This window comes from Bufo gargarizans, chromosome 5 (assembly GCF_014858855.1).
Source record: "Bufo gargarizans isolate SCDJY-AF-19 chromosome 5, ASM1485885v1, whole genome shotgun sequence".
NCBI lineage: Eukaryota > Metazoa > Chordata > Amphibia > Anura > Bufonidae > Bufo > Bufo gargarizans.
This window is the reverse complement of record NC_058084.1, coordinates 454,041,127-454,063,006: the sequence shown is the minus strand read 5'-3', so window position 1 is coordinate 454,063,006 and position 21,880 is coordinate 454,041,127. Positions and strand designations below refer to the sequence as shown.

The following is a 21,880-nucleotide window of genomic DNA, read 5'->3' as shown; positions in this document are numbered from 1 at the left end:
AAGCAATGAGGAAATAAAGAAAGTACAGATCCAACTAGGAAATCACCGATTCCTAATTCATGGAGACCAATTTCTCCCTACCGTACATTACTCTTGGTACAGAGTTAGGCCTCATGCACATGACCATATGTATTTTGCTGTCTGCAAACGGGTGACCTCTGTGTTGCACCCGTTTTTTTGTTTTTTGCAGACCCATTGACTTCTGTGGGCCCCATGGTCTGCCTTTTGCAGCCAGCAATAAGACAGGTTCAGTTTTTTGCAGAACGGACATACAAATGCGGAAAGCGCACGGATCATCTGCGTGCTTTCTGCATCCGTATGTCTGTTCCGCAGAAAGATAGAACGCGCCCTATACTTCTCTGCGAAATGTGTATCCAGTGAAGTCAATGGGCAGTGCAACACGGACGTCACGCAGACATCCTCCAAGTTTTGCAGGCCGCAAAATACCTAAAGTGCTGTGCATGAGGCCTTATTATCACAGTCTGTACATTCTCTATTCATTATAGTATGGAATGCAAGAAAATCCTGAGTGTTTACAGGGAGCTCTGCTTTTAGCTCCCTTGTCAGTGTTTGGATTAGAGGAAACTGTGAAACTAGCAGGAAAAATAGGAAATGTTTACAAAATGCGCTTTTGAAAAATCTCGGGCAGAAAGTGTTTGTTGTTTAAAGAAAAAAAAAAAAAAAACAACAAAAAAATATATTTCTAAGTTAGAGGTTCCTTCTGTTCCGGGAGTCTTTTATCTCCCGCTCTTCATCTGCTCCACCAGATGTAAACAGCAACAACAAAGATGTGTTTTTGTGCTAAATTCCCGAGCTCAACTTTTTGTGTTTGCTTTTTGATTCTCACAGGTAAAATACGAGCGCGGTTATTCAATATTGCTTCGTAGCAGAAGGAGTTGATATATTTTTAAATGGCTCCCGTGTTTTTCATTATACATGAAAGCGACCCACCCAGTGCAAGAAAAAAAAAATCATTCATATTAACTGGGGGAAGGAACAGTGATTGTATTTTATGCCTTGTATGTCTCAGCCTGTATATGGAGAGAGCAGTGGACCCCTGGTTACTGATGCGAAGCATGGGCTGGCACCACCCCTTCCGCAGTGTGTTGGTGATGCAGGTGTGGTACAGTAAGGAGGCAGTCTTGCAGATAGTTCACACAGGCACTGAATATGTCAAGCGCAGTCTTCACGGTCGTCACCATGTGCAGTTTCCCAAGACTATGTATAGGAGGCAGAGGGTTAAATCTCTTTCAAATAATTAGAGATGAGCGAATCGACGTTGACGAAGTGGAATTCGATCCGAATTTCTGGAAAGAAAAATGGCTGCTGCATGTGTGAGGACATGGAGCAAGTGACTCTGGGAAGGCGGGATCACCCATAATGCCATGCATCCAGCCAATCAGCAGCCAGCCCTGTGACGTCACAGCCCTATAAATAGCCTCAGCCATCTTGGATTCTGCCATTTTCCAGTGTACTTAGTGCAGGGAGAGACGTCAGCAGGCGCTAGGGACAGTGCTAGGAAAGACTTCATTGTGCTAAAAAAAGGATTTACAAGTGCAGGGAAAGATTATTTAAGGTGTAGGGAAAGGATAGGGAGGAATCGTTCCACAGCATTTATGTAGAACAGGGTTCAGTAGGGGAGGTTACAACCTGGGTAATAGGAACAATCCTATTACACCTTGCTGCACTGACTAGGGACCCAAATTGCCATTATACAGCTCTGTAATGTCAGCAAACCGTTCTTGTTATTGGGATGCAAGTGCTGTGTGATATAGCTATTAACAGGGTTTATTACATGGAAATATTTCTACGTCTTATTTGCCCTTGTGCGGTGCAGTTATATGTTCTAAGGCATTTTTTGGCTTGTATTAGTGTGAGAAAAGGGCTTATTAGCTGCTGTGTGCTGAAGTGCGAAAATGACGGCCCTTTTTGGCGTGTATTAGTGGCACAATTTTTTTTTATTTGCCGTTCAGCGGTGCAGTTATATGTTCTACAGCCCTTTTTGTCGTGTATTAGTGGCAAAATAAAAATATATTTGCCATTCAGCGGTGCAGTTATATGTTCTAAAACCCTTTGTTGTATGTACTAGTGGCACAAATAAAGTATTTGCCGTTCTGTGGTGAAGTGAAAAAATGACAGCCCTTTTTGGCATTTATTAGTGGAAAGGGCTTATTAGCCATTGTGGAGTGAAGTGAGAAAATTACAGACTTTTTTGGGGTGTTTTAATTTCCTTTTCATTTATTTATTTATTTGATCGAACAGTATGTCAGACAGAGAAGTGCCAGGCACAGGTCACAGCAGAGTAAGGCGTTACATACAGTGAGGAACAGAAGTATTTGAACACCCTATGATTTTGCAAGTTCTCCCACTTAGAAATCATGGAGGGGTCTGAAATTCATATTGTAGGTGCATTCCCACTCTGAGAGACAGAATAAAAATAAATAAATCAGGAAATCACATTGTATGATTTTTAAAGAATTTGTCTTGCATTGCTGAACATAAGTATTTGAACACCTGAGAAACAGAAAGAATTCTGTCTCTCAAAGACCTGTTACTGTGCCTTTAAAAAGTCCACCTTTACTCCACTCATTAATCTAACTTAGTAGCACCTGTCTGAGCTCTTTAAAGACACCTGTCCACCCCACAGTCAGTCAGACGCCAACTACTACCGTGGGCAAGACCACAATGCTGTCAAAAGACACCAGAGACAAAATTGTGGACCTCCACAAGGCTGGAAAGGGCTACAGGGCAATTGCCAAGCAGCTTGGTGAAAATAGATCAACTGTTGGAGCAATTGTTAGAAAATTGAAGAGGCTAAAGACGACCGTCAGTCTCCCTCGGACTGGGGCTCCATGGAAAATCTCACCTCGTGGGCTATGACTGATGATAAAGAAAGGTGAGGTATCAGCCCAGAACTACAAGGGAGGAGCTGGTCAATGACATGAAGAGAGCTGGGACCACTGTTTCAAAGGTCACTGTCCGTAGAACACTACGCCATCATGGTTTTAAATCATGCATTGCACGGAAAGTTCCCCTGTTCAAGTCATCACATGTCCAGACCAGTCTGAAGTTTGTCAATGACCATCTGGATGATCCAGAGGAGGCATGGGAGAAAGTCATGTGGTCAGATGAGACCAAAGTAGAACTTTTTGGTCTTAACTTCACTCGTTGTGTTTGGAGGAAAAAGAAGGATGAGTTGCATCCCAAGAACACCATCCCTACTGTGAAGCATGGGGGTGGTAACATCATGCTTTGGGGGTGCTTTTCTGCAAAGGGGACAGGACGACTGCACTGTAGGAGAGGATGAATGGGGCCATTTATTGTGAGATTTTGAGCAACAACCTCCATCCCTCAGTCAGAGCCGTGAAGATGGGTCGTGGCTGGGTCTTCCAACATGACAACGACCCAAAGCAGACAGCCAGGATAACCAAGGAGTGGCTCCGTAAGAAGAATATCAAGGTCCTGGAGTGGCCTAGCCAGTCTCCAGACCTAAATCCAATAGATCATCTTTGGAAGGAGCTGAAACTCTGTGTTGCTCAGCGACAGCCCCGAAACCTGACAGATCTAGAGGAGATCTGTGTGGAGGAGTCGGCCAAAATCCCTGTTCCATTGTGTGCAAACCTGGTCAAGAACTACAGGAAACGTTTGACCTCTGTAATTGCAAACAAAGACTTCTGTACCAAATATTAACACTGATTTTCTCAGGTGTTTAAATACTTATGTTCAGCAATGCAAGACAAATACATTCTTTAAAAATCATACAATGAGAGACAGAATTAAAAAAATTTATCAGGAAATCACAGAGTGGGAATGCACCTACAATGTGAATTTCAGACCCCTTCATGATTTCTAAGTGGGAGAACTTGCAAAATCACAGGGTGTTCAAATACTTCTGTTCCTCACTGTATATGCAGTGAGGTCAAGACTTCATATATATGGAACTACTTTCTTCTCTTATGGCAGAGGGGCATTTGGCCCCCCTCAGGCTTCGAGGCCCTGCAGCCCTAACCTTTGCAACCCCTATAGCAGTATTCTAAAACCATTTGTGGAGTGTATAAGTGGAAAAAATAAATATATATTTGCCGTTCAGTGGTGCAGTTATATGTTCTATAGCCTTTTGTGGAGGGTATAAGTGGAAAAAATAAATACATATTTGTCGTTCAGCAGTGCAGTTATACTGTATGTTCTAAAGCCTTTTGTGTGTATAAGTGGGAAATAAATAAGGGCCTATTTGCCGTTCCGCGTTGCAGTTATATGTTCTAAAGCCTTTTGTGGAGTGTATAAGTGGAAAAAAGAAAAATATATTTGCTATTCAGCGGTGCAAACTACTAGAGGACATTCAGCAGCTACTGGCCAGCCAGGATGTGGGGGAGACATCCGCCGCTTCCTCCGCTAGGCGGGCAAGTAGTAATGAGTAGAGTGGCGTGGGAGCTGGTGTTGCGAGCGTTGAGGCTCCTGACCCAGAGACCGTTGAGGAGGGCATCAGTGATATGCAGACAGTACTCTATGATGATGATGTAGCTGATCACACTTGGGAGCCGGGTGAATTAGGGGTTTCATCATCATCGGGAGAAGAGGGTGGAAGCTTGCCAGTGAGGCAGCGGCAGGGCCAGCAAGTCGCTAGCGTGGCCGGGAGTCAGCAGGGTGGCAGCAGTGGGAGGTTGGTAGCAAAACGTGCCTGGCGTAGACCACCCGCTTCACAGGAACCTACCTGCCCATCCATATGCAGTCTATGAGACATACAGTGCATAAAATACAATCACATTAACAATTGCAGTGCGGACATTGCACACTTACCTAGTGCCCTCTAATTCGTCTTTCCAGCTGCAGATCCGCCAGTTCCTGGGCTTCTTCTCTCCTGCCATCGAAGATAGCCGCACTGCTTGTCAGACTGCCTGACATATATGGTAGTCCAAGACCCTTCCTGCTGCCCTCGGATTGGCCACCACTGCTCACATGAGTAGTGTTGGTCAGTCCATGGGCATGGCTGGACCAGAAGGAAGTGTCTTTGACTACCGATGAACAATGTGCATCAGGTAGTCAGAGAAGTGGTGTGTCCATCTTGCATGGCAGTAGAGAAGCCAAGAAATTGGTGGATCTGCAGCTGAAAAGAAGGACTCCATGTAAGAGCCCAGTTCACACATCAGTTATATCAGGTCCATTGATCAGTTTTATCAGTTATTGTGAGGCAAATCCAGGAGTGAAGCCTACTGAGAGATAAGGTATAAAGGAAAGATTTGCACCTGTTCCATGTTTTTACCACCACCGGGTTTTGGCTCGCAATAACTGATGGAAATAACTGATCAAATAACTGAAGTGTGAACCAGGCCTTAATGTGATTTTTTTTTCTTGAACCAGATGGATACTTCAAGGGCCTTTTACATAGACCGATCAGCTACCAAAAAGAACATTTGTTGCTGATCACTTGTGGTGTAAAAGGCCTGCTGATCAGCCACCAAACAAGCAAATGTTCTTCTGTCTGTTGAGTGGATCTTTTAAACCAGCATAAAAATTATTACTTTCTTCAGAAAATTGCCTATGTAAAGTATAAAATAATGTGAACTATTGACCTAATTTTTCATGTAGCCATTTGGGCAATCATCTGCTCAGGTGAAAACCCTTAAACAGGTTGCTATGCTGTTGATCGTCGCTCCTTACATGGGCAAAAACCTGTGCTCGTAAAAGGATCCTTACAAAAATGTATGGATACTCATCAAAAAATCTTAAGAAACTACAGCTCAATGTTGGCCACAAAAAGTTTCAAATCGCTTTGGGAAAATTTAACTTGTTCAGTAAGGGACCATTTACACGGGCACAGATCCTACATAGCAGTTCACCGATGCCATTCAGCTACTAGTCCTCCATGCACTCTGTGCATACTAAATCCAGTGTTATATGCAATAGTATATTTTTATGCCAAACGAGTTATTTGTAAATATGAAATCAGAGGCATATAGAGGAACAGTAGGGAACCATGTACTTCTGGTGGCCATAATATGGTTCTGTACAATATAGAACTATAATACGACCTTGTGTGCAGTGACCCACTGGTTCACTGCTATAGGATTAACGTCATAATGCTATGGTTCGCACTTTAAAAGCGTATGCCAAAAGGCTATGTATGGGTAAGAAATAGTTAACTGGCAGTTCTTAGTGTAGTTGCCAGGATATAGGCTGGCACTCCACCTGACTATAGTAGCAGAGAGTTCCTAGAAGTCAAACTAAGAGTGTACACATGTGTGCTGCTGCTGTGAAAGCCACGCAAGCTAAAGCAAAAGAAGGAAATTCTTATTCTGAAAAACACCATTCCTGGAAGTGGAGAACTGCCAGAAAGCAATTTTGTTGATGATTATGCTGTGAAGGAAGGAACTTACAGTGATATTTATAGAAGGCTGAGGACCATTAAAAATGTTGTGCTGGGCTGAGACAATAAGGTAAATGCATGTATTTGGCAATAGACTTTACTGCATGTGAAAAGGGTTATTTGCTTCTGGTGCCCACTACACTTCTGAGGTGGACTGGCCTTCTGATCTGGGACTACAGCTGGGCACTGGAAAAAGTAAATTAATAGTGATCGCACACCTTTGGTCAGTTTGGAAAAATTGCTAGGAAAGCCTACTGTGTGCAATACCTGAGAAATGTGCCATGTATTTGTGCTGCAACCCCTATGATATACTCAGAAAAGAGAGACTCTATTTATCATAAACAAACGGACCTGGTCATTGCCTCAATCAGTCTTGCTCCCTTGCCTTACACCCTTCTGTCTATTCACCTGACATCAAGGGCACCCCAGCCTCTACCAGGCAGGAGGCCTTCAAAAGTATTCTCCATTCTCTGCTGCACGCACGGCCAAGGGAGCACTGGAGAGAGGGATTAGCCTTGTGAGATTACAACCACCTTCACTGCCACCACCACCACTCCTATTGTCTCCAACTTCTCTACCTTGCCTTCCTTTGAGGGCTGAAAGCTAAAGCTGTTTATAAGATCCACTTTGTTGCCTTTTTTTTAAATCAGAAGTAAGGAACAGTACGAAGGAGAAAGGTAATCATTGCCTTGGAGATCAAGACCGTTCACCCCTCCCATTTCTGATGAAATACAGTGAAATAGAAGATGCCAGTAATTTGGGAGGAGTTAGAAGCTTTCCAGGTCAGAACAGTGAGGTTTTGTTATAGCACCATGGGTCAATTAAATAGACTTTCCGACTATCGGAAGCAAAAGCATATAGCTAAAATCCAACTGCAAGGAATCCCATTGGTCCTCAAGATAAAGTCCTCAAAAATGAAGGGAAGCACTGACCAATCACTCTGCAGAGAACTACAACACAATGCCATTCACTCCACAGTGCTGGGATGTGTCCCATTCATTTTTGTTATTGGTGGTGTCCCAGTGGATGAACGCTCACAGGTCAGAATATTATGGCTGATCCTGACAACTCACACCCAACGTACTGTATATTTATTCCATAGTATTCAAGGCTTGCCCAGACAAAGGCCATTGCTTGCAGCATTGAGTTCTACCACTGATCAAAAAATTTCCATAAATGTATTTCATGGCTAGGAAATTCATTACTGTGGACCAGCTTATACCACAAAGTGGAAGCAAAGTAATGCCAAAAGGGAGCACCAATTTTAACTGTGGCCATAATTGATTTCCCATGAGTCCCTACTGGAGATGATGTTAAGAAATACCCTCGACAACTTGTTCTACCACTAATCAAAAAATTCCCGTAAATGCATGAAATTCATAACTGTGGACCAGCTAATACCACAAAGTAGGAGCAAAGTGATGCCCAACGTGAGCACCAATTTTAACTGTGGTCATAATTGATTTCCCACCAAGTCCCTAGTGGAGATGATGTTGAGAAATTCCCTTGATGGGGTTTATGAGCTTGGTTCCTCACAGATTTCCTAATCAAATCGGTCGATTAATTTAACCCATCATAACTGGAAATTTCAGACAAATTCTTCAGCTACCACATCATTGAAATCTTGGGATATTGAGGTGTATTTTAGATTGGAGGTTTAGTAAGAATTCAGGTTTCCATGCTGCCCAATTGCTTTGTGGTTTTTCTACATGATATTTTTTGTGTAGCTCATAGCTCAAGAATCTTCTTGGGAGTACTAACCCTCAATTTATTCCTCCGGTGTAGACCTCTGGATAGCGTATTATTTCTGTACGGCTAACAAATGATCTACAAATCTACTGATTAAACAGATGTCTGCCAAAAGCAGAACATTCCTGAATCCTCCTACATTTTTTCGGTCCATCAGTCCGAGGTAATTTTTTTTTCTCAGTTTTCATTTTATTTTTAGTTGCCATTTTAACTATAGAAGCACCATCAAACATTGTCCCCCCCAAAAAATATAAGGCATAACCTGGTTGGCTGTTTTTTTTTATATATTTTTTCTCCTACTGGTCTTTATTTTACTTGTTCCTTTTTATGTTGGTTTTGCTCCAGCAAGTAAGGAAATAAATATGAGCAGGAAGAATGCCGTGGAATGTTAACTGCACTTGTGCCTCTACTTCTCTTTCATCATTTGCCAAGATACAGCGGAGATGATATAAATTCACCATGCAGCTCGCCTCAGAAAAATAAAAAAAATAAAAAACAGATTTATTTTTTCACTTAGGAGTCATACTGTAAAAGGTAATTTTCTCTACACTCAGTTTAGTTTAAGCCTTTGAAAAGCATTACATGAAGAAATCTGATAGGTTTGTTAGAAAAAGTATATTGCACTCTATCGCATATTTTCAGCTTTCAGATAGGTTTATCGAGGACGTAAACCTTAAAGAGCTTGTGCTCGGATTATGCATTATTAAAATGTATAGTATATAGGGTGTATTACCGTCTTGCCTTGCCTGTCTTTGACATCTTTTAAATCAGCTCAGCGTGATGGACTGAATACTTATTTGATTTTCTGGATCTGGAATTTCTATCCAAGTTCCTACAGATTTTTTTTTTTTCCACTTGGTACAAACTCAGAATTATGTGATTATTAAGAATTTTTGATGAAGTGTAGGCCAAGCTCACGCAGCACTCGTACTGAATTTAAAGGGATCTATCACCTAGATTTTATTTTACTAATTAATATCAAATCATTCTTTTTATTTTTTTTCAATTTTTCAATTATTTTTTTTTAAATGCTATTTTCTGTACATAAATATAGAGCGGCCATCTTGCCTGAGCTACTGTTAAGTTAGAGAGATGCTTTACAGCAACCACATGGACGATAGACCCAATAGACAGAAGATGACTCACTGACTTTTATGGGAGTGTTCTGAGCATGCTCTGTGACCTGTACAGAAGTCATTGTGCAGGGAGGGGAAGGAGCTTGTGTGCAAAATGAATCTTGTAGTGGCTATTGCTCCACTTTGGTTGGTATATTTTGTAATTGCTACTCTAATAGCATGGTGGTATTCAGTTTGGCTAGTCCCAATATTAATTCAAGCACTTTATTTCCTTATTCATAATGGGAATTGCTGGTATGATACCATATCTGCAATAGTTACCTTTTTATCATTGCATTTATGTAGGTATGTCCCTCTGTCATGTTTTTTAAAGTTGTTTTCCAACATTTTTTAACTGATGAGCTATCCTCCAAATAGATCATCAGTATCTGATTGATGGAGGTCCGACACCCAGGACCATCACCCATCAGCTTTTTGAGAAATCACCGGTGCTCACATTAGCTCCACAGCCCTCTTCATGCTCGCCAAGCATAGCGCCGTACATTGGTTAGTGGTTGTACTTGGTATTACACTCGGCCTCATTCATTTCAATGGGGCTGGGGTGCGCCTAGGCCAGTGATAGGCAAACTGAGCCTCTCCAGCTGTTGCAAAACTACAACTCCCACAATGCCCTGCTGTAGGCTGAAAGCTGTAGGCAGGCTTTGCATGCTGGGAGTTGTAGTTCTGCAACAGCTGGAGACCCGCAGTTTGCCTATCACTGGCCTAGGCCATGTAACCGATGAACGAAATGTCACATAACCTAGTCAAAGGTGCAAGAAGGCCGTGGTGCTGCCTTCTCAGCTGATTTGCAGGTGTCCTAAGTATAGGACCCCACTGATCAGATACTGATGACATCCTCAGGATAAAATAAAATATCTCAGAAAACTCCTTTAAGTACATTTTATGAATTTATTCAATAAAGTAATGTTTTTATTTATATTCTGGTCTAATGCGTTTTTGTGGCTTTACTGTTTGTAGATGTGGCACTTGTGGTTTACATTGCAGGCCCTGTTATTTGTTTGCATACGTATGCTTTACAGCAGCCACATGGACCATAGAACCGATGGAAAATGATTTATTGACTTCCACTGGATTGTTGTGAGACCTGTACAGAGGTTATTGTGAAGGGAGGGGGAGGAGGTGAGCTGTGACCATAACCTTTTGTAAACGATAGAGTAATCTATATAGGTGTTGTCACTAGAACAGGGGGTCCTGAGCCCCCATTCTAGAGGAGTGTGAATGGAACGGTGCCTAGTGGCTCTTTCAGTCCCATAGGGTGGTAGAGCACATGTGTGACCACTGCCCCTAATGATTATACATTTCACATCTTTACTATGTATAGGTAAAAAATGTTTTCATGGGACAACCACCTTAAAATTTTAGGGTGCAGAATATAGATAAATTGTTCAAAGTATAATTCTAGTGTGTTCACTACATTGGCTGTATACACAAGGATACACCAGGAAGGCTTAATTAGGCCGGGTTTGCACTTACGTTTGGGTATTCCATTTATAAAGTAATCAAACGGAATTCATAGACGGAATGCAAACCGGAAGCCTTTAAGAGGCATTCCGTTTTGATCCGTCATCATAGAAGTCTATGGGCAAGCATAACGGATCCGTCTGGTTTTCGTTATGTAACATCAACAGGACTATGCGTACATTAGAGCCTTCCATTGGATGTATACTTCAGGCATTACTTCTAACAATACATGTGACAGAAGATGTGAACAGAGCCTTCTATGGGATATGGAATCTGTAGAATTCATAGAATAAATTTTTTAAATATTTAAATTATTAAAAATATATAAAAACCAAAAAATATTTATATCCATTTTCTTTTACATTTGTTTATGTATTTACTTGGTTAATTTATGTGGTGTAATTAGCTGAAAGGCCGGCTGTACAAAAACCACAAAAAGATAATTGATTAAGTAAATTAAAGGGGACATTAAACCTCTAATTACGAAAAATGGTTGCTGATTAAGCAAATAGATAGAGAACGAATCTAGACAGCATGTGTCTCTTGTAATGTCACACTAGCTTTCCCCAGAACTGGCAAATATTGGCCTTGGCAAACATGGGTAAGTTTTACCGTAACTAAAAAAAAAAATAGTCAGGGCCATAAAGAAGCCCTTGTACCTATACATCAATTAAACTTCTCTGACCGGCTAGAATTTTTTTGTGCAAATTAAAACATTTTCAGTATAATTTGTGCTGATAGCATGATAATACACTTATTGGCAAAAATAAATAATGCACCACGAAGGAGATGTTGGAATGAAGCTTTCTATGTGTAAGTGTGATGATGGTATATGGAAGTGATTACAATATTAGAGCAAGGAGGCTCTAGGAGCCTGTTGGGCCACCTCTAGCCTGGATACAAGATGGGATACGGCCTCTAGCCTGGATACAAGATGAGATACGGCTTCTAGCCTGGATACAAGATGAGATACGGCCTCTAGCCTGGACACAAAATAAGATACGGTCTCTAGCCTAGATGCAAGATGAGATACAGTCTCTAGCCTAGGTGCCAGATGAGATACGGCCTCTAGCCTGGATACAAGATGAGATACGGCCTCTAGCCTGGATACAAGATGGGATACGGCCTCTAGCCTGGACACAAGATGAGATACGGCTTCTAGCCTGGATACAAGATGAGATACGGCCTCTAGCCTGGACACAAAATAAGATACGGTCTCTAGCCTAGATGCAAGATGAGATACGGCCTCTAGCCTGGATACAAGATGAGATACGGCCTCTAGCCTGGATACAAGATGGGATACGGCCTCTAGCCTGGATATAAGATGAGATACGGCCTCTAGCCTGGATACAAGATGGGATACGGCCTCTAGCCTGGACACAAGATGAGATACGGCTTCTAGCCTGGATACAAGATGAGATATGGCCTCTAGCCTGGACACAAAATGAGATACGGCCTCTAGCCTGAATATAAGATGAGATACGGCCTCTAGCCTGGATACAAGATGAGATACGGCCTCTAGCCTGGATACCAGATGAGATACGGCCTCTAGCCTGGATACAAGATGAGATACGGCCTCTAGCCTGGATACAAGATGAGATACGGTCTCTAGCCTAGATGCAAGATGAAATACGGTCTCTAGCCTAGATGCAAGATGAGATACGGCCTCTAGCCTGGATACAAGATGAGATACGGCCTCTAGCCTGGATACAAGATGAGATACGGCCTCTAGCCTGGATACAAGATGGGATACGGGCTCTAGCCTGGATACAAGATGGGATACGGCCTCTAGCCTGGATACAAGATGACAAACGACCTCTAGCCAGGATACAAGATGGGATACGGCCTCTAGCCTGGATACAAGATGGGATACGGCCTCTAGCCTGGATACAAGATGAGATACGGTCTCTAGCCTAGATGCAAGATGAGATACAGTCTCTAGCCTAGATGCCAGATGAGATACGGCCTCTAGCCTGGATACAAGATGAGATACGGCCTCTAGCCTGGATACAAGATGGGATACGGCCTCTAGCCTGGACACAAGATGAGATACGGCTTCTAGCCTGGATACAAGATGAGATACGGCCTCTAGCCTGGACACAAAATAAGATACGGTCTCTAGCCTAGATGCAAGATGAGATACGGCCTCTAGCCTGGATACAAGATGAGATGCAGCCTCTAGCCTGGATACAAGATGGGATACGGCCTCTAGCCTGGATATAAGATGAGATACGGCCTCTAGCCTGGATACAAGATGGGATACGGCCTCTAGCCTGGACACAAGATGAGATACGGCTTCTAGCCTGGATACAAGATGAGATATGGCCTCTAGCCTGGATACAAAATGAGATACGGCCTCTAGCCTGAATATAAGATGAGATACGGCCTCTAGCCTGGATACAAGATGAGATACGGCCTCTAGCCTGGATACCAGATGAGATACGGCCTCTAGCCTGGATACAAGATGAGATACGGCCTCTAGCCTGGATACAAGATGAGATACGGTCTCTAGCCTAGATGCAAGATGAAATACGGTCTCTAGCCTAGATGCAAGATGAGATACGGCCTCTAGCCTGGATACAAGATGAGATACGGCCTCTAGCCTGGATACAAGATGAGAAACGACCTCTAGCCAGGATACAAGATGGGATACGGCCTCTAGCCTGGATACAAGATGAGAAACGACCTCTAGCCAGGATACAAGATGGGATACGGCCTCTAGCCTGGATACAAGATGGGATACGGCCTCTAGCCTGGATACAAGATGAGATACGGTCTCTAGCCTAGATGCAAGATGAGATACGGTCTCTAGCCTAGATACAAGATGAGATACGGCCTCTAGCCTGGATACAAGATGGGATACGGCCTCTAGCCTGGATACAAGATGGGATACGGCCTCTAGCCTGGATACAAGATGGGATAAGGCTGGGCATGGAGGCATACAGGTTCCTGGTATCCTGTAGCACATTTGCCCACAGATTTTAAGGCTGGGCCTGCAGATCCTGCACACTCGTAAGCTGGTGAAGCTAGCATCGCAGCTGGTCCCATAAATGATGGATTGGCGATAAATCTGGTAATCAGTAGTGTTGAGCACGAATATTCGAAACGCGAATTTTAATCGCGAATATCGCCACTTCAAGAGTTTGCAATTTAGAATATAGTGCTATATATTCGTATTCGCTAATAGTGTTGATCGCAAATATTCTAATCGCAAATTTTTATCGCGAATATATTACATTGCCGATTTTCGCAATCAAGTAAACAATGACTGGAGAGCGTGAATTCTCGAATTTGCAAATTTATGGTGAATATTCGGCCACAAATGTGCGAAATATTGCAAATTAGAATATTGCCTATGCCGCTCATCACTAGTAATCAGGCGGCCAAGAAAGTGTAATCCGGAGGAGACATTACTAGGAAACCCTCGCTGTGTGCGGACGAGCATTATCCTGCTGAAAGATGCCAGTTGTCAGCCCTGCCATGAGAGGAACATGTGGTGTCAGGACGTCCTGCACATATCGCTGAGCTGTTAGTGTGCCTCGTGTCACTACTAGGGGTGACCGACTGTCGTATGCGATGGCTCCCAGATCATCACACTCCTCTGTACTCGAACATGACTTTTATGGGATCCCAAATAGAACCTGGATTCATCCTTAAAGACAATACAGTTCCAGTCTGTAGCAGTCCAGGTTTCGGATTTACGGCACCACTGCAAATGAAGCAATGGTGGCTGACTGTCAATGGCAGGCCACGTAATGGGCACTGTGACACCAAGTTTATTTCCTCTAGGCACCTGGAAATAGTCCGAGCAGAGACAGAGGTGTGTAATAAAGAAGTCACCTATGTCTGGACGGTGGACAACGAAACTGTGGTAGCTGCTCCTCCTTGTTGGAGGATCAAATAATCCTTTCTACTGGTGACCTGTCTGGACCATCCGGAGCCTGATCACAATGTGTGCAAGTCTTCTGCTCCCAACACTTTCTATCAGCCTATGGTGGGTGGGCACTTTGTTGAAACAACCATTCTGCTTCTCTCAGTCCATTGATGCTCCCCCTCTCAATGTCTGTCAACTGGGCAAACTGTCTTGGAGTACATCGTAGGCGCATGTCTAGCAGTCATCGATCTCTCACCAAGAGGTACACAACCCAAAAGTAGTCTCTGGGAGCCTTTTTATAGGGCAGCAGAGGAAGCACTTTTACACCTTCTTGTGGCAAGACCCAGTGTCTGATCAGACCACCCCTGTAATCATTTACACATCTGCCTGAGACATAAATGCATGCCGAGTTTTTAAGCAATGTGATATTTCTATCTGCATGGGTTATTTTTTTGTCAATGAGAGTATATCCAAATATTAACCTGTTTCTCATTAGTATTATTGTTATATGTTTTTTTATATTTAATAGCTATATTGTCATTCCTTAGTTTCCAATTTTTTTAAATTAATTTCTAGGAGCAGTTTGGTACTTGGCTGTTATATCTGAACTAGAGATGAGTAAAGTTCTCAAAAACTCAAATTGGCTGCTTCGCAGGATTTTACAAAAGAATTAGCTTTGTGACCAATTATTTCGCCACAAAGCGCATTTCTTTGTAAATAGCGAGTGCAATGACAGGGAACAGTGATTGCGCCGCCCCCGTCATTGAACCCCTTAGATGCTGCGTTCATCACTGATTGCGGCATCTGAGATGAAAATTAAGGCCTTACAGGGGTTGATCGACAAAAATGAAAAAAATAAAAAATCATACTTATCTCATCGATTTGAGCTTGAAGAGGCCGCCGCGGCCATCTTGCTTGAAGATCCAGCATGAAATCATGTGCGGTGCATGATGACGTCTTCAAGCAAGATGGCCACGGCGAGGTAAGATTTTTATTTTTTATTTTTACACCATTTCAGGGAAAATCGATTTGTTACCATGAACAACGAGGCAAATTAAATTTTTCCTGAAATTCAGATCGAAGTCCTCTTTGTGAACTTCAGTTAATTTGGCGCCCCCGCTGTCTGGCAAAGCCACCCTGGCACTGGGCCCCACCAGCACAGCACCAGAGCAACAATGGCACCGCACCATGTGAACAGTTGTAAAGCTCACCTTATCACATACTGTTAGAAACTCCAACTGAGAGTTCCGTTCCGTAGCCCAGCAAAAATAAATTTAACATGTCCTATTCTTGTCCGTTTTGCGGACAAGAATAGGCATTTCTACAATAGGCCGCCTGTTCTGCAAATTGTGGAAAGCACACGGGCGGCTTTCGGTCGTGTGCATGAGGCCTTATGCAGACGGTATGATAAGGTGAGCTTTGACAACTGTTCACATGGTGCTGTGCGGCGGCCGTTGTTGCTTTGGTGCTGTGCTGGTGGGTTGGTGGGGCCCAGTGCCAGGGTGGCTTTGCCAGACAGCGGGGGCACTGTTTGGCTGCTGGGTCCTGCTGCCTGTTGGTCGCCTCGCAGTGCAGCGCCAAATTTAGAGTAGGTTCCCACTCAAGGAGGCAACCTTCTCGTGGTGAGTGGGCCTATACTTTTTGATCAAATTGTATACTAATGCCTCATGTACAGTACGCAACATAAGGGTAGGTATACGATAAATTGCACTGAGAAGCAATTATTAGTGATGTCGCCGTGTGCTCCTTTGTCTCCTTCTCACAACCGAAAAAGACCGCCAGAAGTACAATCGGGAAATCCCTGGTGTAGTGTGCGTCGATGTGTGCGCAATTCCTCCAAAATAACATCACAGAGACGTTCTCAAGTAGGTTCCAATAATGTGCCTGCCTCCCAGCAGCTAGGCGTGGTTTATTTATACCAGAAGATGGGAGGCGGTCTTACAATCATGACCAATGAGGAGACAGGTTATGATATGAAGTGATTGGCTGGAAGGCGGTCTTACAATCATGACCAATGAGGAGACAGGTTATGGTATGACGTGATTGGCTGGCGAAGATGTGAATGATCGCGCAAACTTATGTTCGCACGTTCACACACATATTCGCGCCCTTTCCGTTGCCGCGCTTATCCTCGTGGATGAAGAAACCCCTGCTCGACGGTCCCCATCCCTCCCTCCTCAGCCGGCACCATGACACTGGTATCCTGCAGTAATACCAGGCCGGGCACAAATCAGCTACAGGTCGGGACGACCAGACCATCGTGCAAAAGTCTCTGCGCAGATGCGAATGCGAACGAATCTGCGCATCTCCATAGGATAGATGGCGACCATACGACGAACAATAATTAGATAAAAGCATAGTATGGAGGATGTGCGATCCAGTTTCACTCTCACATTTTACATAACGCTAAATTTTTACATAACGCTTTAAAAAATTTTAAATCCAAAGATTGCTCCATTAAGTGCCTGCGTGAGCGATGGGAGCTAGCTTTCATGAATTTGATCCATTAGCCCTGGATTATGATCTGTTAGAGGCACATTATGTTGCCCAGTATTCCTGGATTGGTTACGTGGCTTTTAATGATTCCTTTCAGCACATGAATAATAAGATCATAGAATTCGATACCTTTTTCTTAATGAAATTTATACCGGCCTTAAAAACACTAGTGACTATTGGAAGAATTGCCATACAGATACTTATTTCTGGGGTTGGAGTATGGACAAGGTACACAAGACGCCGCCTGTACGCTGACATCGGATCCCGGGGTACATGATAGAATTCGAGATGTATACACTGGGCTGTATTTACCTGGTTAATCCCCATTGACTAATCGCATGGGCAGAGACAAGACTAATCTCTGTTTACTTAAGGAGCTCCTTTACTAATGATTAGATGAAGCCTTGCTGAGGAGCAGGGCTCGAAGAGTTCAGAAGTTCACTGCGCAGGGCCATACCGGGCCAGGGCTATGTAGTCTATAGTCTCTCATTAGTCTGTACTTTCAGTTCTGCTTGACCAAATGCTGACCCGACATTAGCAAAAAGAAACAAAAATGTGATTATTTTTTCTTAATTTGGAGACGTGGCTACTTAAGAGTAGACGGAGGCTCTGTTTTACAGTTATTTAATAGAATATAGCTGTCTGTCTGCAGTAGTTAAGGTCACACTCATTTTAATAATTGAGTGCAATGAAATCAATACTCAATGAAATTACTTTTTTTTGTTTTTTTAAGTCTCCTAAATCATTAATGTTTTTATATTTGTTCCTTTTTTTAAATGTCATTGTTTTTAGATAATTTTCTTTTAATGTTCTCTTCTAGGTTGAGTTATATGAATCATGCTGAAGATCTCGCCTCCAAATTGCTCCAGTGTTTCCCCAAAAACCGATTATCTGCCCAGGCTGCTTTGAACCATGACTACTTCAGCGATCTTCCCCCACGGCTCCTTGAGTTGAGCGATAGTGAGTACTGTTGTTTTGGCTTTCTTAAAGGGGGTATTCATCTTCTTGGGGGTCTTTTGGCAGACTTGACCTTGTGGCCAGACCCGTGGATGGAAGCATACTTATCTGCTCCTTGCACCTGGGTCCTGGATCCTTCACTTCCCTGCTACCGCTGCAGCTTTCGGGCCCCCTACTGTCAACAACCAGTTTGATGATGCTGCAGCCAATGACCTGCCCTCTTGTTTCATTTCAATTGATCACGTGACGCTGTGGCCACTCATTGGCTCCAGAGGCATCAAAATGGATGTTGACATTGGGCTACCCGAGTATTGCAGGGGACAGAATGAGACAGAAAATGTGATAAACCTAGTCTTGCATATGTAAAAAAAAAAACAATATGTGGCTTGTTGGAATTGGCCATGGGTTACATTATTGTGCGCCATAGTATCAGGTTGGACGAGCACTGTGTATAGCCTTGCATTGCATTGCAAACTATGGGGGTCATACTAACTCCTTCATAGCATAGGGTGACGGTAAATTCTATTCATCAGTAGGAGGCCAATCTCTTCAGGAAAAGGTATCTACAATTCTATGATGTTAGGGTTTTATGACAAACATTGCTGTATGGTCCTAGGTCCTGTCTTATTGTTTCCCTATCAAATAACAGTTGAATGGTGTAATGATCCAGCAAGAGCTATGGACACCTTAGGGTGCATTTGTTTTATTTAAATGCATGTATTTTTGGCTCAAAGGCATTTTTGCAATAGGGTTTCATAAATAAAAACTGCACCATTTGGCTTCTGCAGCCTCCATGTATCACAGTACATAGAAGGTGCAGAATGCCTTAAAATCTATTAGAGATCTCGTCTGGCGGCTTAGTCTCTGGTCTCTCTCTGTCCTCTCTACTCAACAATCTTCTAAGGTGATTTATGACCAAATTTAAGCTCAACTTTGATGTGTCCATAAATTATCTTAGAAGATTGTTTAGGATGGTAGAGAAAGTTGCTTAAGACTGAGCAGTCACGCAGTCACTGATGAACTTCACAGTAAATGGCATTCTGCAGGCTGCTATGTACTATCATACATAGAAGCTGAAGAAGTCAAACGGTGCAAGATTTTTAAAGAAACCCAATTTAAAACCTACTTTTGAGCCAAAAATGCATGCATGTCGGTAAAAAAAAAAAATACCCAATGCTGTCCACAGCCTTTAGGATTTGTTCCCTTAGTGCCTGTCTCAGGAATTTTAGAAACATGGAAGCGTTGGCCTACATGTGCTCCCTACTGGATTGATTAGATATATAGCTTGATTCTTGTAGGGTATATACCGTGGGTGTCCTGTGCCAATGAGGGAGCTAACTAGCCACTCTGCTTTGGGTATAGGGTTAGGGCAGTGAACTGAATGTTTGCCACAGGTTATGTTACAACTTTGAGCCTTGTCAGATTGTAAGTTGGAAACCCAGAGATTCTTGGCTCTTATACCACATAAGGGACAGCACCAGGATATTAACACATACCAGAAAAAGACCTTAGTGGGTCCATGGACTCTGAGCCCCCTCTTGTTTCCAATACAATATTCACAATACATCCAACTAAAATTGGGTACATTTTCTCCTGTGGTTGCTGGAACCAAGACAACTTCATCAAGATGCTCCTCTATATATCTTGATCCTTTCAGTATTCTGCTGTCTTAGGTTGGTTGGTCTAGAGTTGGGGTTCCTGCTCACAAAGCTGTTCTGTACAATCATCATACTTTTCTGTGCCCTGATGATTCTGAAGGACACTGCTATGGGGGAAACAGTGTGGCTAGCACTTGTATAGTTGAAGCAGAAGAACTGTATGATTGCAATGGAGATAGACTCAAGTAGCCATCTGGTCTGGAGGGACAATTAGGGCAAAAAGGTAGTTCCAAAAGTTGAACCCTCCAATAATGTGGACATGCCATAAATGTCTCAAACTGGAATACCCCTTTATGCAATATTGTGGCACAATCTGACAATGTGGCCCGTGGACCAGAAAAGGTCCAATAACCACCCCTAGTGTAGAGGGTTTCTGATTTACTGGCCTACATTTTCACAGATAAGGAATTCATTCTGTGCAGTGACTACCACCATTTTGTCTAGGAGACAAGTGATTTGACTTGTTTGAAAACCCAAGTTCTTCATAATGCGTGGAAAAAACTTTTTCCATTTCTAGCATGATGAATATGTCATCGAAAAAAACAATTTAGAAAAAGCGAGAACTGTGATTATTCAGAAGTAAATGGAAAGTCTTGTACATCATCCCCGAAGCAACGAAAAACACAAATATAGAAAGAAGTATCAAGCATTTCACATTCTTTGAATTTTCAATGAAGAATCATATCCCTCTTGATTTAACACAGTGTGACATCCAGAAAATGTAAAGATATTTCAAATGTTCCTTTTTAGCTCTTTAGAATTTTCAACATCTTCTCCCTTCTCGGAACATATCTCTATAATAAACAGATGCCTAGCAACAGGATATAACAAAACAGAAAAAAACAGGGGTTTGTAGCAACTCCCTGGATGTGATATGAGAAGAATGCTTCTTGGTGGGTCTGACTTGCTTAAACCAGTCAAATAAAACGCAGAATGATGAAAAATTAATGATGAGAAAATGTATGACATTTTACAGGGTAAATGGATTGCATGTTTTCCATAATGTTATGTCCTTTTGTTTAAAGGAGTTTTCCAGTTTTAAAATAATTTTTTTTCTGCCTATAGTACCCCAAAAATTTTGCATATTTTTGCCCTGTATATCTGTTTTCCATGTCTGCAGTTTCCTTCCCTTGTTCTCAGCATTCTGGCAGAATTTTTACAGGCAGAACTTTCTGTTTTCATCAGCTTCCTGGTGGGTTTTCTAACTTGCTCCGCAAGCCACATTGTTTGCTATGCAGTAGTCATACCCTCTCCATGTTATCTAGGTGGAGGAAGCCCTGTGAAACATTACAGAGCATAGTATGCTGGGTTTAGGTTGAAAATGAAGCAGAAAGCTGATGAAAATAGGAAGTTCTGCTTGTAAACATCCTGCCAGGATGCAGGGATGCTGAGATTCTGCTTGTGAACATCCTGCCAGGATGCAGGGATGCTGAGATTCTGCTTGTAAACATCTTGCCAGGATGCAGGGATGCTGAGATTCTGCTTGTAAAAATACTGCCAGGATGCAGGGATGCTGAGATTCTGCTTGTGAACATCCTGCCAGGATGCAGGGATGCTGAGATCCTGCTTGTGAACATCCTGCCAGGATGCAGGGATGCTGAGATTCTGCTTGTAAACATCCTGCCAGGATGCAGGGATGCTGAGAACAGAGGAAGGAAAGTGCTGATGTGAAAAAAGGTATATGGGGCAAAAATTGGCAATGTTTGGGCTGCTCTGGGAAGGTAAAAAAATGTCACCATGAAGCCACAGTTGACAAAAAAAGACCATGTCTTGCATTAGGCTCTGGTCACTATCACTGAGCAGCCTCTGTCAGGTTTTAAAGAAACAGTCCAGGAATATTTGTTTTCTTTTGGTCCAACTTTAATGTACAACAGATAAATAGAAGGGTCAATGGTTTTGGAGTACTTTATTCCTGATTTACTAGCCTCTGTTCCATTCTTTTGTTTTACTGCAACACCCGCACTCTCCGCGTCTTGAGTGTGGACTGTACAACAGTTTCTCTATGAATTCCTATGGGAATCTCAATGTAAGTGTCATAGGAATTCAAAGGCTAATAAAACACTCAGTACCTGATGTACATTACAATCAGACCTAAAGATAACATTTTCCCCAGTGAACTGTGATGTAAACGGTACTATAAAACACTTATTCAATTAAAGTTATAAGGGAATCTGCCCAATTTCCT

At 42.6% G+C, this 21,880-nt stretch overlaps 1 protein-coding gene across 3 annotated transcripts in view; it reads left to right on the top strand.

Moving 5' to 3' along the window:
• The window catches only part of CDK14 (cyclin dependent kinase 14), a 481,017-nt gene that overhangs the window by 347,825 nt on the left and 111,312 nt on the right, over positions 1 to 21,880 (top strand). For all 3 annotated transcript variants that reach the window (XM_044293158.1, XM_044293157.1, XM_044293159.1), the window contains one exon: positions 17,901 to 18,040. In XM_044293158.1, the coding sequence (XP_044149093.1) occupies positions 17,901 to 18,040 (140 nt within the window). The remainder of the gene's footprint in view (positions 1 to 17,900; positions 18,041 to 21,880) is intronic.